This window comes from Balearica regulorum, chromosome 24 (genome assembly GCF_011004875.1).
Source record: "Balearica regulorum gibbericeps isolate bBalReg1 chromosome 24, bBalReg1.pri, whole genome shotgun sequence".
Taxonomy (NCBI): Eukaryota; Metazoa; Chordata; class Aves; order Gruiformes; family Gruidae; genus Balearica; species Balearica regulorum.
The window spans coordinates 4,711,502-4,733,112 of NC_046207.1; the positions used below are offsets into that span (position 1 = coordinate 4,711,502).

Consider the following 21,611-nt stretch of genomic DNA (forward strand, 5'->3'; position numbering starts at 1 on the left):
CGGGTACGTGCACGGGTACACGCTCCAGGGCCCATGGAAGAGGCAGTGCTGTGCCCCTGTGTGCCCAGCGTGTCCCCAGGGCCCGCCCAGTGTGTCCCAGTGTCCCCCTGGGGCCTGCCCAGTGTGGCCCAGTGTGGCCCCAAGACCTGCCCAGGGCAGCCCCAAGACCTGCCCAGGGCATGCCAGCAGGACCCCAGGGCCTGCCCCGTGTGCCCCTGTGTAACACGAGGGCCAGCCCGGTGGGTCCCTGCGCGTCCCCAGCAGCTGCCCAGTGCCCCCAGTGCGTTCCCGGGGCCAGCCCAGCGCGTCCCACTACATAACACCGCCAGCGGCAACCGGGCAGACATTAACCCCCGCCGCACAGCGCCCTCCCCCTCGCTCTTCTATTGGTCAATAGCATTGTCCGTCCCGCAACTATCCCTTCTGAGTGGCTGGTTTGAATGCGCGGAGCGCCTTGTGACTGGCGAGAGAGAGGGGAGGGCTTATCCTTATCCCCGCCCTCCCGCTGCGATTGGCGCCGCGCTGGGGGTCCGCGGGCGCGGATTGGCGGAGGGTTTCGGCGGGCTGAGCGAAGGTTTGAAATCCGCCGCGCGGTTGGGGGCCGCCATCGCCGCCGCTCAGCAGCGCCCGCCGCCGCCATGGAGCTCCAGGAGTCCCCGTCGCCCCTCCGAGTGCGTTCGGCGTCCCACACACCGCGTCCCCTTGTCCCCGCAGGGCTTCGGCTTCCCCCGCCGCCCCGTCCCCTCGGCGCCTCGGGCCTCCCTCAGCTCCCGCCGCGTCCCCTCGTATCCTCCCCGGGCCCCTATCGCGGCCTCTTCCCTCAGTTCCCCCGGTCTCCTCCGAGTTCTCCCCCACCCACGTCCTCCTCGCCCCCCTCAGGCTCTCCCCTCTCCCCTGGTACCGTCTCGGGGTCCTTCGTCGTCGTTGTGTCCCCCTCGCTCCGCTTGATCCCCTTCGCCCCCTCCCTCCCCCCCGCGGTTCACCCCCCGGGTCCCGCCGCCCCTCACTGCCGCTGTCTCTTCCCCCCCGAGCAGCCCGCGAACGAGAACGCCCGGGTGGCCAAGGGCGGTGGAGCCAAGAAGCAGCTCTCGGTGGAGCACATCTACCAGAAGAAGACGCAGCTGGAGCACATCCTGCTCCGGCCTGACACCTACATCGGCTCCGTGGAGCTGGTCACCCAGGTACGGCGGAGGCCCGCGGGGCTAAGCCTGAACCCCTCGGTGGTTTATAAAGCACAAAACGTCTGCTTTGCAAACCGATGGCACGGAAGAGGAGGTGGATCTGGGGACTTACGTATTTCTTGCCTTCTTTTTCAGCAAATGTGGGTTTTTGATGAGGATGTGGGCCTTAACTGCCGAGATGTGACCTTTGTGCCCGGCTTATACAAAATCTTTGATGAGATTCTGGGTAAGGTGACCTATTTCTTGAGTTAATGATTGACAAGTTATTAACGGGTGCTGAGTGTCTAAGAAAAGAAACTGGAACTAAATGTAAGGACTTATCAAGTGTACTTTTGTCTGGTTGCATGTTTGACCAAGTAATGTCTGTTGTGTAATTTGATGGATGGTGTTTACAGAGTACATTGTTTGTTGATTGTGCTTGGAAATATTGGATGCTCGTGTCCTTCCATTAACGCTACTTAATAGTAAGCCATTCGTGGGATGGTGGTGCACTCTATTACAAAACCAGTTTCATTCGGCCCCAAATTCTGCCTTTTATGTGAACTTGTAGTACTCATCTTTGTAACTTGCCAAATATTTGCATACCAAGATGATTATTTGTAACATTGTATTGAATTTTTGCATTCGTTCTACTGAAGACACTTTACAGTTAATGGTTTTGTCTTGATTGAGAATGTAATTTCATAACAATAATCTTTCCATTCTAGTCAATGCTGCAGACAACAAGCAGAGAGATAAAAGCATGTCATGCATTAAAGTTACAATTGATGTGTAAGTTTTATTTCGTTTTTGTTCGTTGCCTTCCAAACTCAGCTGCGTTCTATTTTCTCACTCAGATGCTGTTCTGCTAAGCTGGTATAGTATTGATGGGCTCTGCAATGAGGCTGATCCAAGTTAGACCAAAAGTAATTCACCAGTTGTGAAAGCCCTTTTCTTTGTTTAGTTCCTTGGTCTCTTACAGAGAGCTGACTGGTGAAATGATTGCTTTTTCATTGTTGTTTTTCCATTGTGGCCATTTTCCTCTTTTCTTCCTCTCAACCCTTTTATTCTGTCATTGAGCACAGATAGAGGGGTTTTATGTAGGGGGTCCATTTCATAGACGGTATCTGCAGATATGGGAATTTTTTTGTTGACTTGTCCTCCCTCTGCTGGCTGTTTCTGCACTTGCTGAACAAAGATTTGCTCTTGATGAAATGGTGGCTTTTCCCCAGAGCTTTTGGGCAATACTTGTTTCATAGCTCAGTCATTTGCAGCCTTAAAACTACACTTTTTTTTTTCTTCTGCCCTAGAGAGAATAACACAATCAGTGTATGGAACAATGGGAAAGGTATTCCAGTTGTTGAACACAAAGTGGAGAAGGTCTACGTGCCTGCTCTTATCTTTGGACAGCTGCTAACATCCAGCAACTACGATGACAATGAAAAGAAAGTCACAGGTAGGGAAGACTCTCAAATACGTGCTGATATTTCTGAGCAGCCTGATGGGTTTACATGTGTGAACTGAAATAAAATGGGGGGATGGGGTTCCTTGATGCAACATGAAAACATGTGTTCTGAGTCCATCAGAGAGAAGTCTTCATGCTCTATTTTTTAATAATAATGGTACAAACATGGAGAACAGGAAAAATCCCAATTAAATATGGATTTATAGTCACGTACTGAGTTTGCAGGGTATTGTTGCTTATTGGCAGTTATGCTTTGATTGTGCTGCAGTGGCTGAACTCCTGTTAGTCTGGAATTCTTTTAGATGGTTTTGAGCAAAGTAGTAACACAAGTCTGTTTTCCTTCTAATTCCAGGTGGGCGAAATGGTTATGGAGCCAAACTGTGCAACATATTTAGCAAAAAATTTACTGTTGAAACTGCATGTCGTGAATACAAGAAGTTATTCAAGCAGGTATGAACACTTCTCATTTCAGTAAGGTTATACCCGAGATTTTCAAATAAGACCCTAAGTTTTTGTTCCAAAAATCTAGGAGTAACTTGCATTAGTGCACTGTGATTAGAATAAATTCGGCCCACAGTTACTGTACCACCAAATATAATTGAAATTAATAATGAAGTGAGCAGACATAATCAGAATCTAGTTTTTAACCAGTGGTTTGGGTTTTTTTAATTTGAAAATATTTAAAACTTGTAAATCAGCTTACTGCTTTTAAAAGCTAAGCTAGTTGCGTGTGTGTGTTAGACTTGCAACTCACAAAACCTCCTTTTCTCAGACCTGGACAGACAACATGGGAAATGCTGGTGAAATGAAACTGAAATATTTTGATGGAGAAGATTACACGTGTGTCACTTTCCAACCTGATCTGTCAAAATTCAAAATGACGATTCTTGATAAAGACATTGTAGCACTAATGTCTCGAAGAGCATATGATATTGCTGGATCCACAAAGGATGTCAAAGTTTTCCTAAATGGACAGAGGCTGCCTGTAAGTGAGCATTTAAAAGAAACAAATATCTGTATTTCTCATGCCATTTAAACAGCGAGATTTTGTTGAAGCAATTTATTGAAACATTACACCTAGTAAAGGGAAAATTTGCACGAGTGATTTCTCTACCCATTTTTCAGGAGGATATGAATGAAGTATTTTTGGGAGCTGTTATAAACAAGTTGTCTGCTTTCATCTGTATGCAGGTGAAAGGATTTCGCAGTTATGTGGACCTCTATCTGAAGGACAAAGTAGATGAAACTGGTAATGCGCTTAAGGTCATCCATGAGGAAGTAAATTCTCGGTGGGAAGTGTGTTTGACTTTAAGCGAAAAAGGCTTCCAGCAAGTTAGCTTTGTCAACAGCATTGCCACTACAAAGGTAACTCCTCTTTATTTAGTTACACTAATGCCACGTTCTTCATCATTAATACCCTTAGCCATTTTCAAATGTATGTACGTTAGTGAAAAATACGTAGTTGCTTAACGTTGCAAAGACTATACTTAGTTTTCAATAGATCTACCTACTGTGGTTTTTTAAATGGAATCACCACCAGGTCTTTGGTCCCATTTTCCCTTAGGGTGGCAGACACGTTGATTATGTAGCTGACCAGATTGTGACTAAACTCATTGATGTTGTGAAAAAGAAGAACAAAAACGGAGTGGGAGTGAAGCCTTTTCAGGTACGATGTCGGAATTTCCCCGGTGGGAAACGCAACTCAAGCATTATTGCAAGCTGTAACTACAGCTTACTGCATTAATGAATCATACATATTTCCATGGTACTGGCAATATATATGAAATCACTAATTATAGAAGTCTCATATTGTCCAGTTTAAGCCCACTAACACTCTCTTCTCTTTGGGTGATGTATTTTTAATCAGAACACTATTAGTCAGTGTAGATGTGCTAAAACTCAGATCTGTTATATAGTACCTAGCTAGGCTGAGGGCTGCTGATTCCTTGACATCCCAAATCATATGACATTGTTCATGAATGTTTGTTAGCTGTCCTAAATTCTTTCAAGACATCTTTGAAATTTCAAAACCATGCAGTGATATCTGAGTTTTTCCTTGCTGTCAGAATGCACCGCTGTTACAGAGATGAGCCTGTATAATGTGCGATGCTCGTTGTATTTAACTATAGGTGAAGAACCACATGTGGATTTTCGTGAATGCCTTAATTGAAAACCCAACCTTTGACTCTCAGACTAAGGAGAACATGACCCTGCAGGCAAAGAACTTTGGCTCAACCTGTAAACTGAGTGAAAAATTTATTAAGGGTGTAAGTATTGATATACGTGGATAATCAAAATGTCTCTAAAGCTGCATCTTATGTTTCATGTGATAAATATATACTTTTGAAGTAATGTCATGAACTAAAGAAAAAGTATATAACTTAGAATTCTGTCATTTTTAAGGTTTTTCCCACAATTGTTTGGGGTTATTTTTTGTATTGCAGGCAGTTGGCTGTGGCATTGTTGAAAGTATCCTAAACTGGGTAAAATTTAAAGCTCAGAGCCAGCTGAATAAGAAATGTTCGGCTGTGAAACACAGTAAGATTAAGGGTGTTCCTAAGCTGGATGATGCCAATGATGCTGGTAAGTGTTTTACATCCTTTATAACCAATTCATTCATAAAGAGTTAAGACTTGTTCGTTAGGCAAATAAAAGAATTGTCTCCTAAGGAAAAATTAGAAAACCCGTAATTATAGTTTATCCCCGTTTTACAGTTCCATTTACTACGTTTATCCCTATTTACTATGTCCAGTGCAACAGAACCTGTATCTGTTAGAGGATATTTATTCTCAATCAATTTGTGAGTATGCAGGCTTTGATTTGACTTGTTATTAGAAAATTGACTTGATTTTTTGGGTTTGTTTTTTTTAGGCAGCAAGAATTCTTTAGATTGTACACTTATCCTGACTGAGGGAGACTCAGCCAAAACATTGGCTGTCTCTGGTCTAGGAGTGGTTGGTAGAGACAAATATGGAGTATTTCCCCTTCGTGGGAAAATGCTCAACGTCAGAGAAGCTTCTCATAAGCAGGTCAGTTGGAAAATCTTTATAGTCTCTATGTTAGAAGGCGCGGTGTGCTTTGCGTAGTGCAACGTGTTTGAACTGAGTCGGTACAGCCGAACACCTTGAACACTGTAACTCATGGGAGTAGAGTCTTAAATGCCTGAGTCTAGTCTCATCTTCAGCCTGCCTTGCTGGTTAAGGGGAAGGATTGATCAAGTCCTGTTATGGATAATTTTAGGCTTTTTTGAGCTACATTTTAAGTCTGAAAGACAAGTTTTTATTCCATGTGATCTTTTCCAGATTATGGAAAATGCTGAAATCAACAACATCATCAAGATTGTGGGTTTGCAATATAAAAAGAACTATGAAGATCAAGAATCTTTAAAGAGTCTTCGCTATGGAAAGATTATGATTATGACAGATCAGGTTAGGTTCACTAAAATTGAAAGTTGGGAGAGGGAAAAAAACCCAACACTTGAATACAGAGGAAAGAAGAAAATACTACCTTTCTCCCACTGCCATTGTTGTACCTAATCCTCTGTATTTGTTTCTTTTTATCATTTTATATTTTAGTGGGTCATAATGTCTTTTCAGCCCCAAAACAAACCAGATAAAGTAGAGAGGGGAGTAGCATCACCAAATAGCTAAATACTGTCTTTCCAGTCTGCTGATTCAAGGTCCTTGACCAGTCCTTGATACCGTTTTATTCACCAAGAATGTGCCTTTTCTGTTTCCCTTAATTTTCAGTACTTAAACAATGCATGGTCACCTTTTTAGAAGTGAAAGGTATTAGGGTCAGTTAGCTGGAATTATAAAATCATTCGCTATTAAGCTAACAATTGTCACTTCCATCATGTCCCTGATTTAATATGTCTTTTTTCTTTTCTTTTTCAATCAGGATCAAGATGGATCACATATCAAAGGTTTGCTGATTAACTTCATCCATCACAACTGGCCATCTCTTCTAAAACACAACTTTTTGGAGGAATTTATTACTCCCATCATAAAGGTATGGGTTGGGTAGATGGTAAGGTGAATGAGGAAGGATCCATTGGTCCAAATCTGCCCCTCATTTCACAGTTAAAATATCTGTTGATTGTAGGCCTTCAAAAACAAAGAAGAAATTGCGTTCTACAGCATTCCTGAATTTGAAGAATGGAAAAACAGTACACAGAACTACAATTCATGGAAAATCAAGTACTACAAAGGTTTGTAGAAAACGTAATATGGTGAAATTAAATGACCCAAGTAAGAGCATTCATGAATAAATTCAGGGTTAGCCCTGCTTTTGCAGAAAGAGTTTGGACTGGGTGACCTCCAAGTCTCTTCCCTCCTAATATATTCTGATTACAAATACATGCGACGTAAAATATAAAAGTAAGGAAGCCATAACATCTAACGGTATAAAATCTCCCAAAATGGAACTACAATATTGTAGGTAACCGTTCTTTCAGCCCTCTTAGGCAATTGTGCTCAGTTTTATGTGCTGTTTTCCACAGGACAGTCCTTGGGTACTGTTAGCGCTGTAAGCTAAGTACTTACTCCAGAATTGCTTAATACCAGTAAGAAAGTTGTCAACTGCAGAGCAATGGCTGGATGATGAGGAATCATTTCCAATTTGCACTTAATCATTTCAGATATCTGCAGGAGTTACAGACAAAATCCAATAGTACAACATGCAACTGCTCACTTATCTGTAATTCTTGTGATTTTTGTGATCTCATTTTAAAGTAACTTAAGTTTTCAGTAAATCATCTTCTTGCTGTACATTTATATGATGCATCACAGAAAGTAAGCAAAGGAAAATATTTTTTTAACTATAACTTGATTTAAGCAAGAAATTATTTGGATTAACTAGTATTGTCTCTGCAGGTTTGGGTACCAGCACATCGAAGGAGGCTAAAGAATACTTTGCAGACATGGCTAAACATCGAATTGGCTTCAAATATTCTGGTCCTGAAGATGATGCTGCGATCACCCTGGTAACTAACGCTTGATTTAATTGCTGACTTACTACCTTCGGTATTCGACTGCTTAGAGTGCTGTGTATTTTCTCTTAAAATGCTCTTAGAGGCCTTTGGGCTTGCGACAATCTCTTTGTTACCAAGGCTACGGCTTTAGTCTAACCAGTAGAAGCAAATCTGTCCACGGACCTCAGGCCAAGAGCACCCTTTTAATGATGGTTTTTAAATATAGCTCAGAACAAACTAATCACTACAAACCAATTGACATTTTCAGACACAATAGTAAATACTCCTTTTACATTTTTCTGCATGTTCTGCTGCAATTTTCTCCAAGTCAGACTTCCCCCTTCTCCCCCAGATTTTCTTCTTGTAAAATGGTTCACCAGTGGATTAAAACAGTCCTCGCTTCTGTGAACTTCTTCACCTTCAGCAGACATTGACTCTTAAGTCTTCTGAGCTATTAGGCAAGGCCAAAAACCCCAAGTTTTTTCCCAAAAACATTAATTAATACGGAAATCTGCTTAGTTTTATGTTATTATTTTAAAAATACATTTACACCTAACTACCGTGTCTCTTAAAGGCTGGTAGAAATTACGCTCTTAATATATTTAGCTACAAGAACCTTTTATTGCACTTAGGCTATTAAGTCAGCCTGTTTAGCATGTTATTCTCCTGAGTAAACTCTTCCTGTATGCTTTCTTTTTCTCAAGTGGTCCAATAGCACACACCACAGAAATGTCCTAGAATTGAGTTACTTTTCATTTTGAAATACACAGGCCTTTAGCAAGAAGAAGGTAGAAGAGCGAAAGGAGTGGCTGACTAATTTCATGGAGGATAGAAGACAACGGAAGCTGCACGGTCTGCCAGAGGTAAAAGGAAGGAAACCGGTTTCCTCTCTCTCCCTGGGGCTGTTCTCAGCTTCATTCTGAGCTGCACACAACTCAGTCACTGAATTATGGGACAGTTAAAATGTTTCAGGATTTTGCAGAGCAGCCGCTCCTCTCATCAGTGTAGCCTCATTGTCAATTGTCCAACAGTTCATTTCATTTATACCTCTTATCTTTCAAATTACCTTGTCAATAGGGCAATGATAACTCGAGCAGGTCTGTATGACGACAGTTTCTCAAAAAAAATGGGCCTGCATCACGTGAAGCGATGTTTTGCTTTGCCATGCTAAGAATGTCAGCACTTGAGCTGTGTTTAGCTAGTCTTAGAAGGAACTTCCATTTTAGTGAAATTAATGAAATATAAGCTAAGAAACTTGCTAAAATTAAGGCAATCTTGCACCTGTTTTTCTTAGGAATACCTATATGGGAAAAATACGACTTACCTGACATACAACGACTTCATCAACAAGGAGTTAGTCCTGTTCTCAAACTCAGATAATGAAAGATCAATCCCATCACTGGTTGATGGTAAGTTATTTCAAGATAGTGATTCTGCATAGTGCATTCCCCAGAACTTAATAAATGGGTGTTTGTATGTCATATCATTAGAATGAAGGTAACCTGTGGAGTTTTCAGGGTCAGTGTTCTGAGGTCCATTTTCTGCTGTCCAAGTTTTTTTAATCTTTGGATTAAATGTCTTGTCCATTTTGTAGTATATTATTGCAAGTACCTTACTCTCCTGGTGCAGAATCTAGGTGTATAAGTTGCTCTTAGTCTCTAGAGAGCAGAAGCTAGGTGAAACACATTGTACGTTCTAATCAAGGTCTTTTCTTTTTCATACAGGTTTGAAGCCAGGTCAAAGAAAAGTTCTTTTCACATGTTTCAAACGAAATGATAAGCGGGAGGTGAAGGTTGCTCAGCTGGCTGGTTCTGTAGCTGAGATGTCCTCATATCATCATGGTGAAGTAAGAACCTGGCCTGGTTGTGTAAAACGCTCTTTAAATGAAAAGCAAAAAAGCCCTTCTCTTAACTTGAGAGTTAAGATGCCTCAAAAGCAGGATTAGATGTTTGAGTATAAAAGCCAAAGCAAAGTGGCTGTATATCCACTATTAATACTTGTATATTAATTTAATGGTCGTCTGCCTGTCCTACCTGGACTTTATGGGAGTATATTTCATTCAATAAGTAGAACGGGAAAAAAACCTGCTTGATCTGTGATAGCTTTGGGCAGACGTTAATAGCCTTTCTACCTTGGAAAGGAGAAGTTAAGCACTAAAACAAGCTTCTCTTGGCAGACTGATAGGATCTTTCATTGGAGGTTTCAAGAACAGGTAGATAGCAGTATATGGTGGGTCACTGGAATGTACCTAGTCATCCAGACTAGAAGGTCTTGGGATGCACTTTCAGAGAGAGTTTCCTCCTGTATTTTATTAGCTGAGTTTATCCTCTATATCAATTCTGTTCTTGGTGTGAATTTTCTTTTAACTTTGTCCTTGCAGTGAAGAATTCTGCAATTTTAGCTTTGAACTTTTCTTTATTGCAGGCATCGCTGATGATGACTATTATTAACTTAGCTCAGAACTTTGTGGGCAGTAACAACCTCAACTTGCTACAGCCTATTGGTCAGTTTGGCACAAGGCTGCATGGTGGGAAAGACTCTGCCAGCCCTCGATACATCTTTACAATGCTCAGGTCAGCATTAAAGATTTCTTCCTGTCTTAAATGTTCTTAGCATGTTACAGGAGTCAATTTGACAGCATTTTAAATGAAAAATTAATTTACTTTTTCCCTTTAAAACTTTGGACTACTTGCATACTCATAGCAGCAAGAATTGAAGTGAGGTTTGGATCCTAGATTCAGATTTGTGAACTTGGTTATCATCCGAGAGAATATGGAAATGGGAGCAAAAACAAAGGGAGAAATTTGGGTAGGATAATAAAAACGGAATTTGGGTTGAGAGAGTGAAGTTCTAGTATCTGAAAGTACAGGGCTGTAGTCTCTGTGGCCCAGTGGTCACTCGGTTTGAACTTGATCAAATCTGTTACTTGAGCATGTGTATGGTTGTACTAAAGCAAGGTACACAGAGAACTGGAGCCTTCCCAACATTAAAGGTCTAATACACATACTTCAGGTATGAGCTCAGGGTCCCATAAAGTCAGTGGAACCTGTAGAGATTGGTGAGATTGCTGAAGATGCATCTCTGTTTTGAGTGTTACTCTAGAAGCCTAGTTTCCTATCGTAGACACCCAGGCTGTATGGCCAAAGTTGACTGACAGGAATAAACCTGATTTATGTGGTTGGTTTGTTTTCTGGAGGGTTGTTTTTGCATGGTGGTCACTGTTCTGTAACAAGAATTTGGGCTTAAATTCTCTGTTCCGTTCTAGCCCACTAGCACGGTTGCTGTTCCCACCAATGGATGACAATATCCTGAGGTTCCTATATGATGACAATCAACGTGTGGAGCCAGAATGGTATATGCCTATCATTCCAATGGTGCTGATAAACGGAGCAGAAGGGATTGGTACCGGCTGGTCCTGTAAGATTCCCAACTTTGATATCAGGGAAGTTGTGAATAATATCCGTCGTCTGATGGACGGAGAAGAGCCATTGCCAATGGTAAATAATGTATTTAAAAAACAATGTCTCGCTCATTAGTTTATTCAGCACATTATGGAGCATTTCGTGCAAGTGCTTAAAAACAGACTCAACACAAAGCTGAATCCAGTGTTCTTTTCTGCTTAGCTTCCTAGTTACAAGAATTTCAAAGGCACAATAGATGAGCTGGGACCTAATCAGTACGTGATAAGTGGTGAAGTGTCTATCCTTGATTCTACAACCATTGAGATTACTGAGCTGCCTATCAGAACGTGGACACAGGTAATAAACAGTGAATTTGTCCTAGGAATGTGTAGTTTGCCCGGTAAAGCAAAACGTGATCAGTGGTTTTTGGAGCTTTTAATCTTCATGGAAAACATGGGTCTGACTTTGATTCTTTTCTCAGACTTACAAAGAGCAAGTTCTGGAACCAATGTTAAATGGGACAGAGAAGACACCCCCACTAATCACGGACTACAAAGAATATCACACAGACACAACAGTGAAGTTTATAGTGAAGATGACTGAAGAAAAACTAGTGGAAGCTGAAGCAGTGGGGCTGCATAAGGTCTTCAAACTCCAAACAAATTTAACATGCAACTCCATGGTATGTAATAGATTTTGCTGAAGAAAGTTCTTGTTTTAACTCAAAGACTGTGCAGTCTGCAGACTGCAAAGCTGCAGTTGCTGCTTGTAATGAAAATGGTCCTTTGTGGTAACCTATTCCCTTTGCCTTTTCTGCTGTAACTGGTTTTAAATCGGCTTTCTAAATATATCCTCAAAAGGTCAAGAGACTGGCTTGGGAATGGCCTGAGAGTGGTATGGTTTTGCCTGAAGGAGTCAAAGTGATCTGAAATCACACAATTCACAGAGACCTTTGTTGTGACAACAGCACCACCATTGAACGTCTGGGTTTTGACATATGTGAAGCTTGATGCAAAGATGTTTATCCTGCAGATAGCTTTAAGATTCAAGTAACCTTAACCCTACTATGTGTTTTGAAGAACTTTGAAATTATAAAATTGTCTCTGCTGCCATGCTTGCAAACTGAAGTAATTTCTAAAACAAGGCTAAGGTTTTATAATTTGTTGGCTAATAATTCAATTGTACTGTCAGTGGGTTTGGAAAACGGTTTTATGATCATAATGCCTGTGTTCTTTCATCTAGGTTCTTTTTGACCATGTCGGCTTTCTGAAGAAGTATGACTCACCCCAGGATATTCTTAAAGAGTTCTTTGAACTCAGGCTCCGATACTACAATTTGAGAAAAGAATGGCTTATTGGAATGCTAGGTGCCGAGTCTGCAAAACTGAGCAACCAGGCTCGTTTCATCCTGGAGAAAATAGATGGCAAAATTGTGATCGGTATGCGTTGTTCTGGGTTACTTGGTTGATGAAACTGGGAGAACCAGGTGCTCCCTTGAGTTCTGTCAGCACCCCCTCAACCCCGGACTGGCTCTTAACAAACTACACCAGAGCTTATCTTTCCGTTCCCATTAACATACAAGAGGAAAATGCTTCACAGAGTATCCTTGGTCTATAGAGCATTATGCACATGTTATTTAAAATGGGATACTCATACAGCTTTCCTACTGTGTTTGACACTATTTTGAGAGTAGAATTTTTTTTTAAATAGTTTAGCAATAATTCCTACCTATGTCTGAATCAGTAGGAATAAGAGTTAGGTACTGGTGGGGCTAGAAAGGGGTAGTGTTTTCTGTTCAAATGCATACTTAAGAACATGTGTGTGTCTGTTATCTCTGTGAACCTCTGCAAAAATATTCCAGATCATGTTCTCAGTGGATTGGGGTTTCAAACTTAGAAGATACTTGTTAGCACCATCTGAGAATCATGAGCTAGAAAAAGAAACAGATCTTTGTTCCCAGCATTCAGATTTTTCAATCAACTTTTCCACCTCAGTCTAAAAGGCAGTCTGTATTTCACTTGCATTCGTGGAGGATGCAGCTAGACAAAGTGTCATAAGATGCTTTGTGGTTTGTGTCTCAAGGCAGCCCAATAATCCCAACAGCCGGTGTCTGTTTGACTTGACTCGGGAAGAGAAATAATTCCCTTGAAATGCATTTTCTTGGGTTTTTGCAATAAGCAGTTTCAAGGCTGACAGAACTGGTTTCATTTGTATTTGTGTCTCATGGTTGATTGCTTCTGATAGCTTAAAAAGGAACAAATTCCAGCTGAAGCACTTCCATTGGCTGGGGCACTTATAGCATAAATTTCCCCGGTGAAGTCTAATGAGGTGCAAGCTATACCAAAGCTTTTGAGTGCTATCAGGTTTTGGGGTTTTTTTTCCTCCACCTGCCTGCTTATTATTGTGAAACCTTTTTTGATAGAATCACACCTTTTTTTTCCTCGAGTTCAAAAACTACTTAAGGCACAGAAAATGCAGATATGGAAGTGAAGAAGAATATATTTCCAGTGCTCTGGCAGGTGTTCCTGGGAGGCACAGGAGGGATGCTGACCTGACAAATCACCTGCTAAGTAGGAACTTTTTAGGGGTTATCTCTTCCATATGTCCCACCTCTGGTGAGGAAAGGCTATTTTAGAGCCTGAGAGGATGCTGAGCTGCTCGAACCATGGGATCCAAAATGTAAAGCTCATCTGTCTTTCCTAACAGTGATTGGTAGTGGTCACTAACTGACAATCCTGAAACGTCTGTTTACAGAAAACAAACCCAAGAAAGAGTTGATTCAAGTTCTTATCCAGAGAGGATATGAATCTGATCCAGTGAAGGCTTGGAAGGAATCACAAAACAAGGTAATGCTTCAGTCATCCTCTCTAAATAGATCTGAACTGACCCCTATGTCTGAGGCATCATAATTTGTAGGAAGAAGCCCAAGTTGCTTTTCAATTTGTAGGATTCCAGAGCTTGCGTGTCTGGTATGCCTGTGATAGGAAATCTAAGACAAGCAAAAGTTCAGTCCCTTTTTCAGAAGGCACTGAGACCTACTCATTCGGGTCTGAGTCCTCTTGCCACAGCAATGTCTGCTCTTCCTTGAGGGTTTCCTTCTGCCCGTGGGACACAGTTGTACAAGGGCTGTGAGCAAGATGACAGTTCTAAGAAGCCTGAGGAGGCAATCTGGGCAAGACAGAGAGGCCAAATATAGTAGAGCAAAAGAGATTTGGAGAATTGTTTTTGCAGGTGGATTCCTCTGTGCGATAGCAGCTGAGGTTTTAGGAAGCATAACTTCATCTCTATCCATTTCCAAATTGTTCTAGAAGACTCTACAACACCACAAGCACATGGAGTACCTGTGATGCAGTCCAAATTTGATCAAAATTGCCTTCCCTTGTGTGTCAATGTATATGTTTTGTTGACAATGCTTGTTTTAAATCCACATTCAGGAAGAAGAGGAGGAGGAGGAGGAGGAGGAGAATGACAGAGAATCAGCTGCAGCTACCGGACCAGACTTCAACTATCTGCTGAACATGCCCCTTTGGTATCTGACTAAAGAGAAGAAAGATGAGCTCTGTAAGCAGAGAGATAACAAAGTATGTTCCTTCCTTTTCTTATAAATGCATTATTATATCATATATTTTTTAAATGATGGATTAAAATATGTGACTAACGTTTATCAACTGTGATTTCCTTTAGGAAAAGGAGCTGGAAAACCTTAAGCGCAAGAAACCCTCTGATCTGTGGAAGGAAGACCTTGCTGTCTTTGTTGAAGAACTTGATGTATGTCAGTGTTCAGTGCAGATGACTGACTCCCATGTAGTCTTATCCACCAGCTCTTTATTACTTTTTTGCTATGACAAGGAAACAAAAAATGATAACTCCTATGTGCTGTGCTCATTGCAGAGAATGAAAGCTTTCTTCACCTTTCTAGCTTGGATAGGAGTAGCATTGCCCTAGGCCAGGGAGTCAAACCAGCAAGGTGGTCGTTGGAAGGAGATCAATCACCAGTCTGAATAGCAAAAAGGAGTTTTAGGAGGGCTTGAGAGAAAACTAGTACTAGCGTATAGTCTGAGGAGATGTAGATCAAAGGGCTTTTTGGCACTGAGAAAGTGAGGGAGGAGCTGGACTTTACTGAACAGAGCCCAGATGTGGGCAGATGATTGTGCACCATCACCCGCAATGTCTCTTCTTACTCCCCAAGTAACTGAACTATACCTCTGGCTTAAACCATTGCTTGAAAATGTGCAAATCTGTAGCAGGGTGGGAAGCTTCATTTAAACTGATGGTAGGAAATCTAGCAGCGAGTATAGAGTACTTTACTGCAAGGGCTGTGATGGTGGGTTTTTTCAGTAGTACGTTGTTTCTTTTGTATTCTCACAGTTATATTATTTTATGCTCACCTCTGCAGGCCGTGGAAGCCAAGCAAATGCAGGACGAGATGGCAGGCTTGAGTGGTAAACCTTTAAAGGTGAAAGGAGGGAAAGCAAAGGTGAAGAAGGCACAGCTGTCAGAAATAATGCCGTCACCTCATGGGGTGAGGGTTGTTCCTCGGATCACTGCAGAGATGAAGGCAGAGGCAGAGAAGAGAACTAAAAAGAAAATAAAGGTAAAAAAGAACATTCCGAATGCTTTATCTTTCTTTACACCCTCTTCAATATAGTCCTAAAGAAATGCAAGTTCTTGTTAGCTGAACTTGTCCTGATGAAACAGCTATTCAGGGGGGAAGGATAGAACCTTTGGACATGCGGAATGCTGGAAATGGATGTTTCTCAGTCTAAAAGAGAACGGATTCACTAACGTATCGAGAGATGGCTTAGAGGGAAATCTTTTGGCAAAAGCATGTATCACAATGTCAGAGATGGGTTGGTAGCTTAGAAATGAAAAGGCCAGATGCAAACAAGGTTGTTCTTAGGTGTCTTGGGGATTTTATAAATCTTCTAGCAGGCAGGAAGTACAGCTAGTAAACTCACTTCTCTAGAACAGCCTTTGCATTTCCAGTAATCCTTTCAGCCACTTAATGCCATTATTGTTCTTGATATCAAGGAGATAAAGATGATTTAGCCCTTTTCCTACGGCTAGTTGAAATTATTCCATTCAGCCAATTGCAACATAGAAAATGAAAATATCCTCTCACCTGTTTTGACCTGTAAGCCAGATGTATCACTCCTTTCCTACAGATGGTTCCATCTAACAGTTTTTCCAAATAACTTGCACTGTTGTTTTTAACCCACCCTGTTCAATTCTGCATCCTCAACACACCCTAGAGCCATACCATCAGCACACAAAGGCGGTACCAAAGTGCGCTCTGGAGTGGGGACAAAGTTCCTGTTTTTGTTAATGTTGGATTTTGCATTTTAAGCCACCTGATCTGGGGACAGATCATGTCTGATTTACTTGGCTGTAATTGATTTTACACACAGTTTGTTTCACAAACAGATTTCTTGTATTGCTAACTTTCGTACATCTGAAATAGGCAGCTCCTTTCTGCATTACTTTGTGTGCCTCTTCTAGTTGTGTGAGCTGACTCGCTATCTATTTGATATCTGCTTGTATCTTCAGAGTGAAAAAACTGAATTTGATGAGAATCAAGAAGAAAACATGTCAGGAGACAAAGAGTCTTCAGGCCTTAAGCAGAGATTAGTGCAGAAGCTTAATACTGAGCGAGGTAAATGCTTTTATTTTTATGTGTTCCATCAATGGAAAATGAGGTGAAGGGTTGTAAATTTGGTTATCTGATCTCTTCCTGAAGGTGATGAGTAACATCTAGGATCAGTATTTTTGGAAAAACTAGGTGAGAGAAAGTGATCCTGGATAACAGTCAAGCGGGATAAATTGCTATTGCTCTTTGACATTTAAGCCAGAATCCTCTGAATTTAGTGATGTATCTCTAAGTCGAGTTTGAACTGCTGAGCCTGAAGTACACATGGAAATTTGCTAGTTGATCCTGCCTCCCAATGTTTTTCAGGTGGTAAGAGACAGGCCACTCTGCCATTTAAGCCATTAAAGAAAATGAAGAAACGAAACCCTTGGTCTGACTCGGGATCTGATTCAGAGTCTGATTTTGAAGCACCTCCTCAAAGAGAGAGAGTGGTTCGCAAAGCAGCAGGTGAGTGATGATGCAAATACAGAAGGGGGTAGTCTGGAGGAAAAAAATTGAACAGACTATTTAGAGAGCTCCCAGAGTCTGAGATCTTGGTCAGAAATATTTTTTTATAGCCTTATTTATTTTACCGTATATAACAACTAAATATTTCTATCATTTGAGCAGATTTTCACAATGCTTTTCAAGGAAAAGCAGAAAAGGGCAATTAGAGAAATAAGGTTATTGGTTTTAATTACACAATTGTCTTGGCAAAACAAATGCATTGTTGGTAAGCGAGCCCAGAATACACTTGTGATTTGGAGTCTTCTAACTGGCAGTCTCAATATCTGCTTGTTTTTATTCGGATCTTTATTTTTTAATAACTGCAGCTAAAATATTGAAGAAGAAACTGAGCTGCATATTGTCAAATGTATAAAATAATACATCTGTGTTGTTTCATCAGCCAAAGTCAAGACCATAATCAGTTCGGACTCGGATGCAAATCTCTCCAGCTCGGATGAGGAGTTTGAATTTCAGGGCAACAGTGAATCAGATACAAACTCAAAAGAAAAACCTGCTCCCAAGCCCAGCGCTGCTCCAAGGTGAGTATTTCTCCACATAGGCACTGGAAATTGGTTGTGCTTCTAGTGATAATGCTATATAGAAATTAATAGCTCTTTTTCTTCAGTGCACCTATTATAGTGCATCATAAATTGAGAAAAATACTCGGGGTTTTGTATTCTAGGGAAACCGCTGAAAAAGAAGCTGCTAAAGCTCCTAAGGAAAAGCCAGTGCAAAGCTCTATCCCTGGTGAGTACAAGACCTTCTGAACTTTGTTGAGTTTCTTAAAACCCCAGGAGAGCACACTGGGCACTGTGATCAGTGCCTGACACTGACAAAGGCAGATGTTAGTCACAAGATGTTGCAAAGAAGCTTTGACGCTAGGGTACAGGCTTGTTTCAGGGCACCAGACTTTTTGTCTGTTTCTAACTTGAATTTGTGATTAATCCAGTTTTAATAGTTGTTCTCTTTATAAAGTGGGTCAAAATTATTTCCTTCTGCTCTAATGTTTATAGCCAGAGCAGCTAATTTGACTATTTCAGATTTACTTTCTGCTTTCTTTATTCAGTTCAAGCCCAAGACGTTGCTACTGAAAATGTGAGTCAAGCTCCGACAGCCCCTGCTGTCTCTGTGCCTCACAGTAGGGCCGCATCTAAAAAACCTCCTGCAGCTAAGAAGGCCAGTGCCACTAAGGGTAAGACAATGTTTAGTAAGATCATTTCTAGATAACAATTATTATTCCTCTGGGAAACAAGTCCCAGGTGTTGAGGCCTGAATAACTTGAGTTTTCATTTCAGAAAAGATCTGAGGTTTGTGGCAAAGGTTGCGTAGTTGTCATTTTTAAAGAAGTCTGTTTCCAAACATACCATGTTCTAGTTCATCTCAGACATGCTCGAAGGGAGTGAATTTTAGTTTGGGAACAGGAAAAGTGAATGCTTCCTACAGTGCTATGTAATACTTGGCAGAAATAATCCGAGAGGAATTTGTCTTGCAGTCAATGTTCTACTTCATGTCTTTTTGGGAAGAAAGCTGCTTGGTAGCTTGCTTCCCAGGAAGAAGAAAAGCTTCTTTCGGGTAGCTTGATCTATTTAGTGCTAGCTCGACCTCATAAATCTGCAGCATTTGACTCAGGTTTTTGAAACTTAACTGCCCAGAGTCTTTGTCAAACTTTGAAAGCTGTTTTGCATATTCCATCTCTAGCTGGTTTGGATCCCAGCAGTAAAGCAGTATGTTACTTCACAGCAAAATAGCTGTTTCTTCCACTTCTAAATTGAGAAAGCCCATTATCATTCAGGAATGGCCTGCTCATTTCAGCTTCACTTGGAGACATGCTTCAAGATTCTGTTAAAAAAAATGTCAAAATATAGGTAAGAACAAACTCCACGAGTAACTGTTTAGTATAGATGGTAAATTCATTCCTTCCCCATGCAAAAGTTTTGAAGGTTTAAGATTGGTTATGCAGCCTTGAGAGTTCAGGACTTTTCAATCTGAAATAGTCCATAAATTGCTTTGGGTACACTTTAATTTGATCCTCTAAATGTAGTGGAACTAAGCAGATAAACAACCTCATTTCTCATAATCTTGGTAAAGAGCAATCTTTCTAGAAAACCACGCTTCCAAATGAGACGACCTGCGTGCTGACCTCGCAGTATAGTGCAGAGCCGTGTTTGTGTTGGAAGTAATTCACAAACTGTGAATGAGAAGAGAGGCAGCAAAAGGGTTTAAATGCCGGGTTCTGTTTCAGATAACCAGCCGTCCATCATGGATATTCTTGCCAAGACAAAGGCTGCGCCCAAATCCAGCAAGACGGCGCTGAAGGAGGGATCCCAGGATTCTGAGCATGGAGCAGCGGGTTACAAGAAGTCTGGCCAGACCAAGGGGCGGAAAGTGATCAAAAGGCAGACAAGCTCTTTGGATTCAGATTCGGATTTTGGCTCGAAACCTTCCAAATCAGTTGCGGCAAAGGTTTGTACTCTGCCACCCGTTAGAGGCAAGGGGGGGAGGTACCGCTGAGTGTGGTGTCGGTTATTCTGGCAGATAAAGCGTGGTCCCGACTGGGTTGCTGGGTGTGGGTGAAGAGGGGATCGGGCACGCGTCCTTGTCCCAGATTGTTGGTGTGGTCTCATCAGTCCAAACAACCACCTTACCCGTGACACAGTGGTGCGTTTTATGCTAATTGTGTTCCCTGTTTCTGCACAGATTCACGATTTGCTTCTTGATTATGCTTTCCCTTTAGAAATCCAAGCTGGAAGACGACGATAGCTTTACTATTGATTCAACTGGTCGTGCGGACAGCCCCGTAGCAGCCGTGCCCCGTACCAGGCCTGGACGCCTCAAAAAGCCTGTCCGATACTTGGAGGAGTCCGATGAGGATGAGGATGAATTTTTATGAAGATTTTTAACTGCTCATCCAAACCAAGCTACAAACTAGCCTTCAACAGAGCTCTTGACAAGCTGTCACTGAAGAATATCATCTCAGACTAGGACATCTTTTCACTGAATTTAAGCTAGTCCAAAAATGTTTGTTACCAGTGAATACAGCTCTATTTTTCTTGGTTTTAACTAACTTAGATTTGTTTAAACAGGACCCCCCTACACCTTTCTTGTGAGCACTGGAGCCTTGTGCCCAGCTAGTGCTGATGCACTTCCCTCTTACCCATTAGCTAGTTGGAATCTTTTGACACTTTGTGGTAATTTTGATATTAAAGTAGACTTTAAAACATATCAAATCCTTTAAAATACCCTCTCACATAGATACCTTTCTCTTTAGATATCTTAAAAAATAATAAAATATGTAAGCTTTTAACTCCACAACCATAGAGACAACATGAGGTGTAGGCATTTAGAACTCCACACTAGTGTTTTTCTTCTTCTTTCGCAGTCCTTTCTGTCTGAGCAAGCCCTTGTTGCTCAACCTCTGCCATATTGAGTTTTAGCCTTTGGTTTTTTAAATTCAGATTTAGGAATGGAGGTTTGTGCAGACTTGTCCCCGCACTCTGCTCAGTGTTGGCAGTTTTATCTTCTGTCTGGCTGCCAAGAAACCCCATGTTCAGCTAGTTCAGCCCAAAGGTCATCTTCAGGTAAAAGATGCTTGTGACTGCCAGTGCCTTGTGCTGTTAAAGAGCTAAACGAGTGTCTCTGCAGCTGAGAGAGACAAGCTTTTAGAAGGACGGAGGCAGGACAGACATTCGCCATCCAAGAATCTTTGATCTGCGGGAACTTGCGGGAAAGCCGGTTGGTTATTCCAACGCAGATGTTGGAAAGCAGCAGATTTCCCCCATGCTGAGCTCCTCTGCTGCCGCGCTCGGCACTAGAAAAGGCTGTTGTGCTGAAGCATCTCCTGCCTGTTTGTTCTTGGGGACAAGAACTTCTCCTTGGCTCCTACGTGGTCACACGAAGAGTGCAATCTTCTGGGAAGTCAGGCCTTTTTGTCACCTTGGGGCCACCGGGTTCCTCAGCAGAAGCGGGGAAACATCATCTTCCCCTTCCCCTTAGAAGTACTTCACTGGAGTATTTATCTAGTCGTGTTTTGATTTTCATAGAGCCATTTCTATAGCACTAAGGGATATTTCTTGACTGTCTATGTAAATATTTTCTGTCCTTTTCTTGTTGTCTTGAGTTTCTGTCCTTTTTAATATTTATGTAATAAAAGTGGTTTTACTGGAGCTTTCTTTAATAAAAAAGAGTTGTCCTCAGCTGCCTGCTCTCCTAGTTTTCCCTCATTACCATGAGTTGTCTCCGTCCTGGTGAGTACTTGCAGAGCTTGTGTGAAGCTCCGTTCACAGTGAAGCGATGGCAGAACAGGGGGCTTGACACAAGCTCCAGTCTACATGTAGGGCCAGTGTAAAGGAGTTGTAGGAGCCTCAGGCTTTGCGAAGATGGTCCACTCAGTGTCTCTTCTGCTTCTTCCTCTGGTACCTGTGGCTGGGAGTGGAAATCATCAGCTGGAAATCCCTTAGATGGTCGCCCTGAGCTGCCGAGAG

General features: G+C 41.7%; 1 protein-coding gene across 1 annotated transcript; it reads left to right on the top strand.

Annotated features, from left to right (window-relative positions):
• Window positions 1–554: 554 nt before the first annotated feature.
• On the top strand, window positions 555–21,323 carry TOP2A (DNA topoisomerase II alpha). Its single transcript, XM_075774918.1, has 35 exons — window positions 555–671; window positions 1,035–1,181; window positions 1,317–1,407; window positions 1,889–1,952; window positions 2,471–2,616; window positions 2,978–3,075; window positions 3,398–3,610; window positions 3,817–3,990; window positions 4,190–4,291; window positions 4,755–4,892; window positions 5,070–5,208; window positions 5,497–5,654; window positions 5,928–6,053; window positions 6,526–6,636; window positions 6,730–6,835; window positions 7,500–7,609; window positions 8,368–8,460; window positions 8,892–9,006; window positions 9,322–9,443; window positions 10,022–10,170; window positions 10,863–11,094; window positions 11,221–11,355; window positions 11,480–11,680; window positions 12,241–12,436; window positions 13,752–13,843; window positions 14,432–14,578; window positions 14,682–14,765; window positions 15,394–15,591; window positions 16,545–16,650; window positions 16,951–17,091; window positions 17,531–17,669; window positions 17,813–17,877; window positions 18,197–18,322; window positions 19,373–19,593; window positions 19,865–21,323. The coding sequence occupies exons 1-35, from the start codon at window positions 639–641 to the stop codon at window positions 20,018–20,020; spliced, it is 4,674 nt and encodes a 1,557-aa protein (XP_075631033.1). The 5' UTR covers window positions 555–638; the 3' UTR covers window positions 20,021–21,323.
• The last annotated feature ends 288 nt before the right edge of the window (window positions 21,324–21,611 follow it).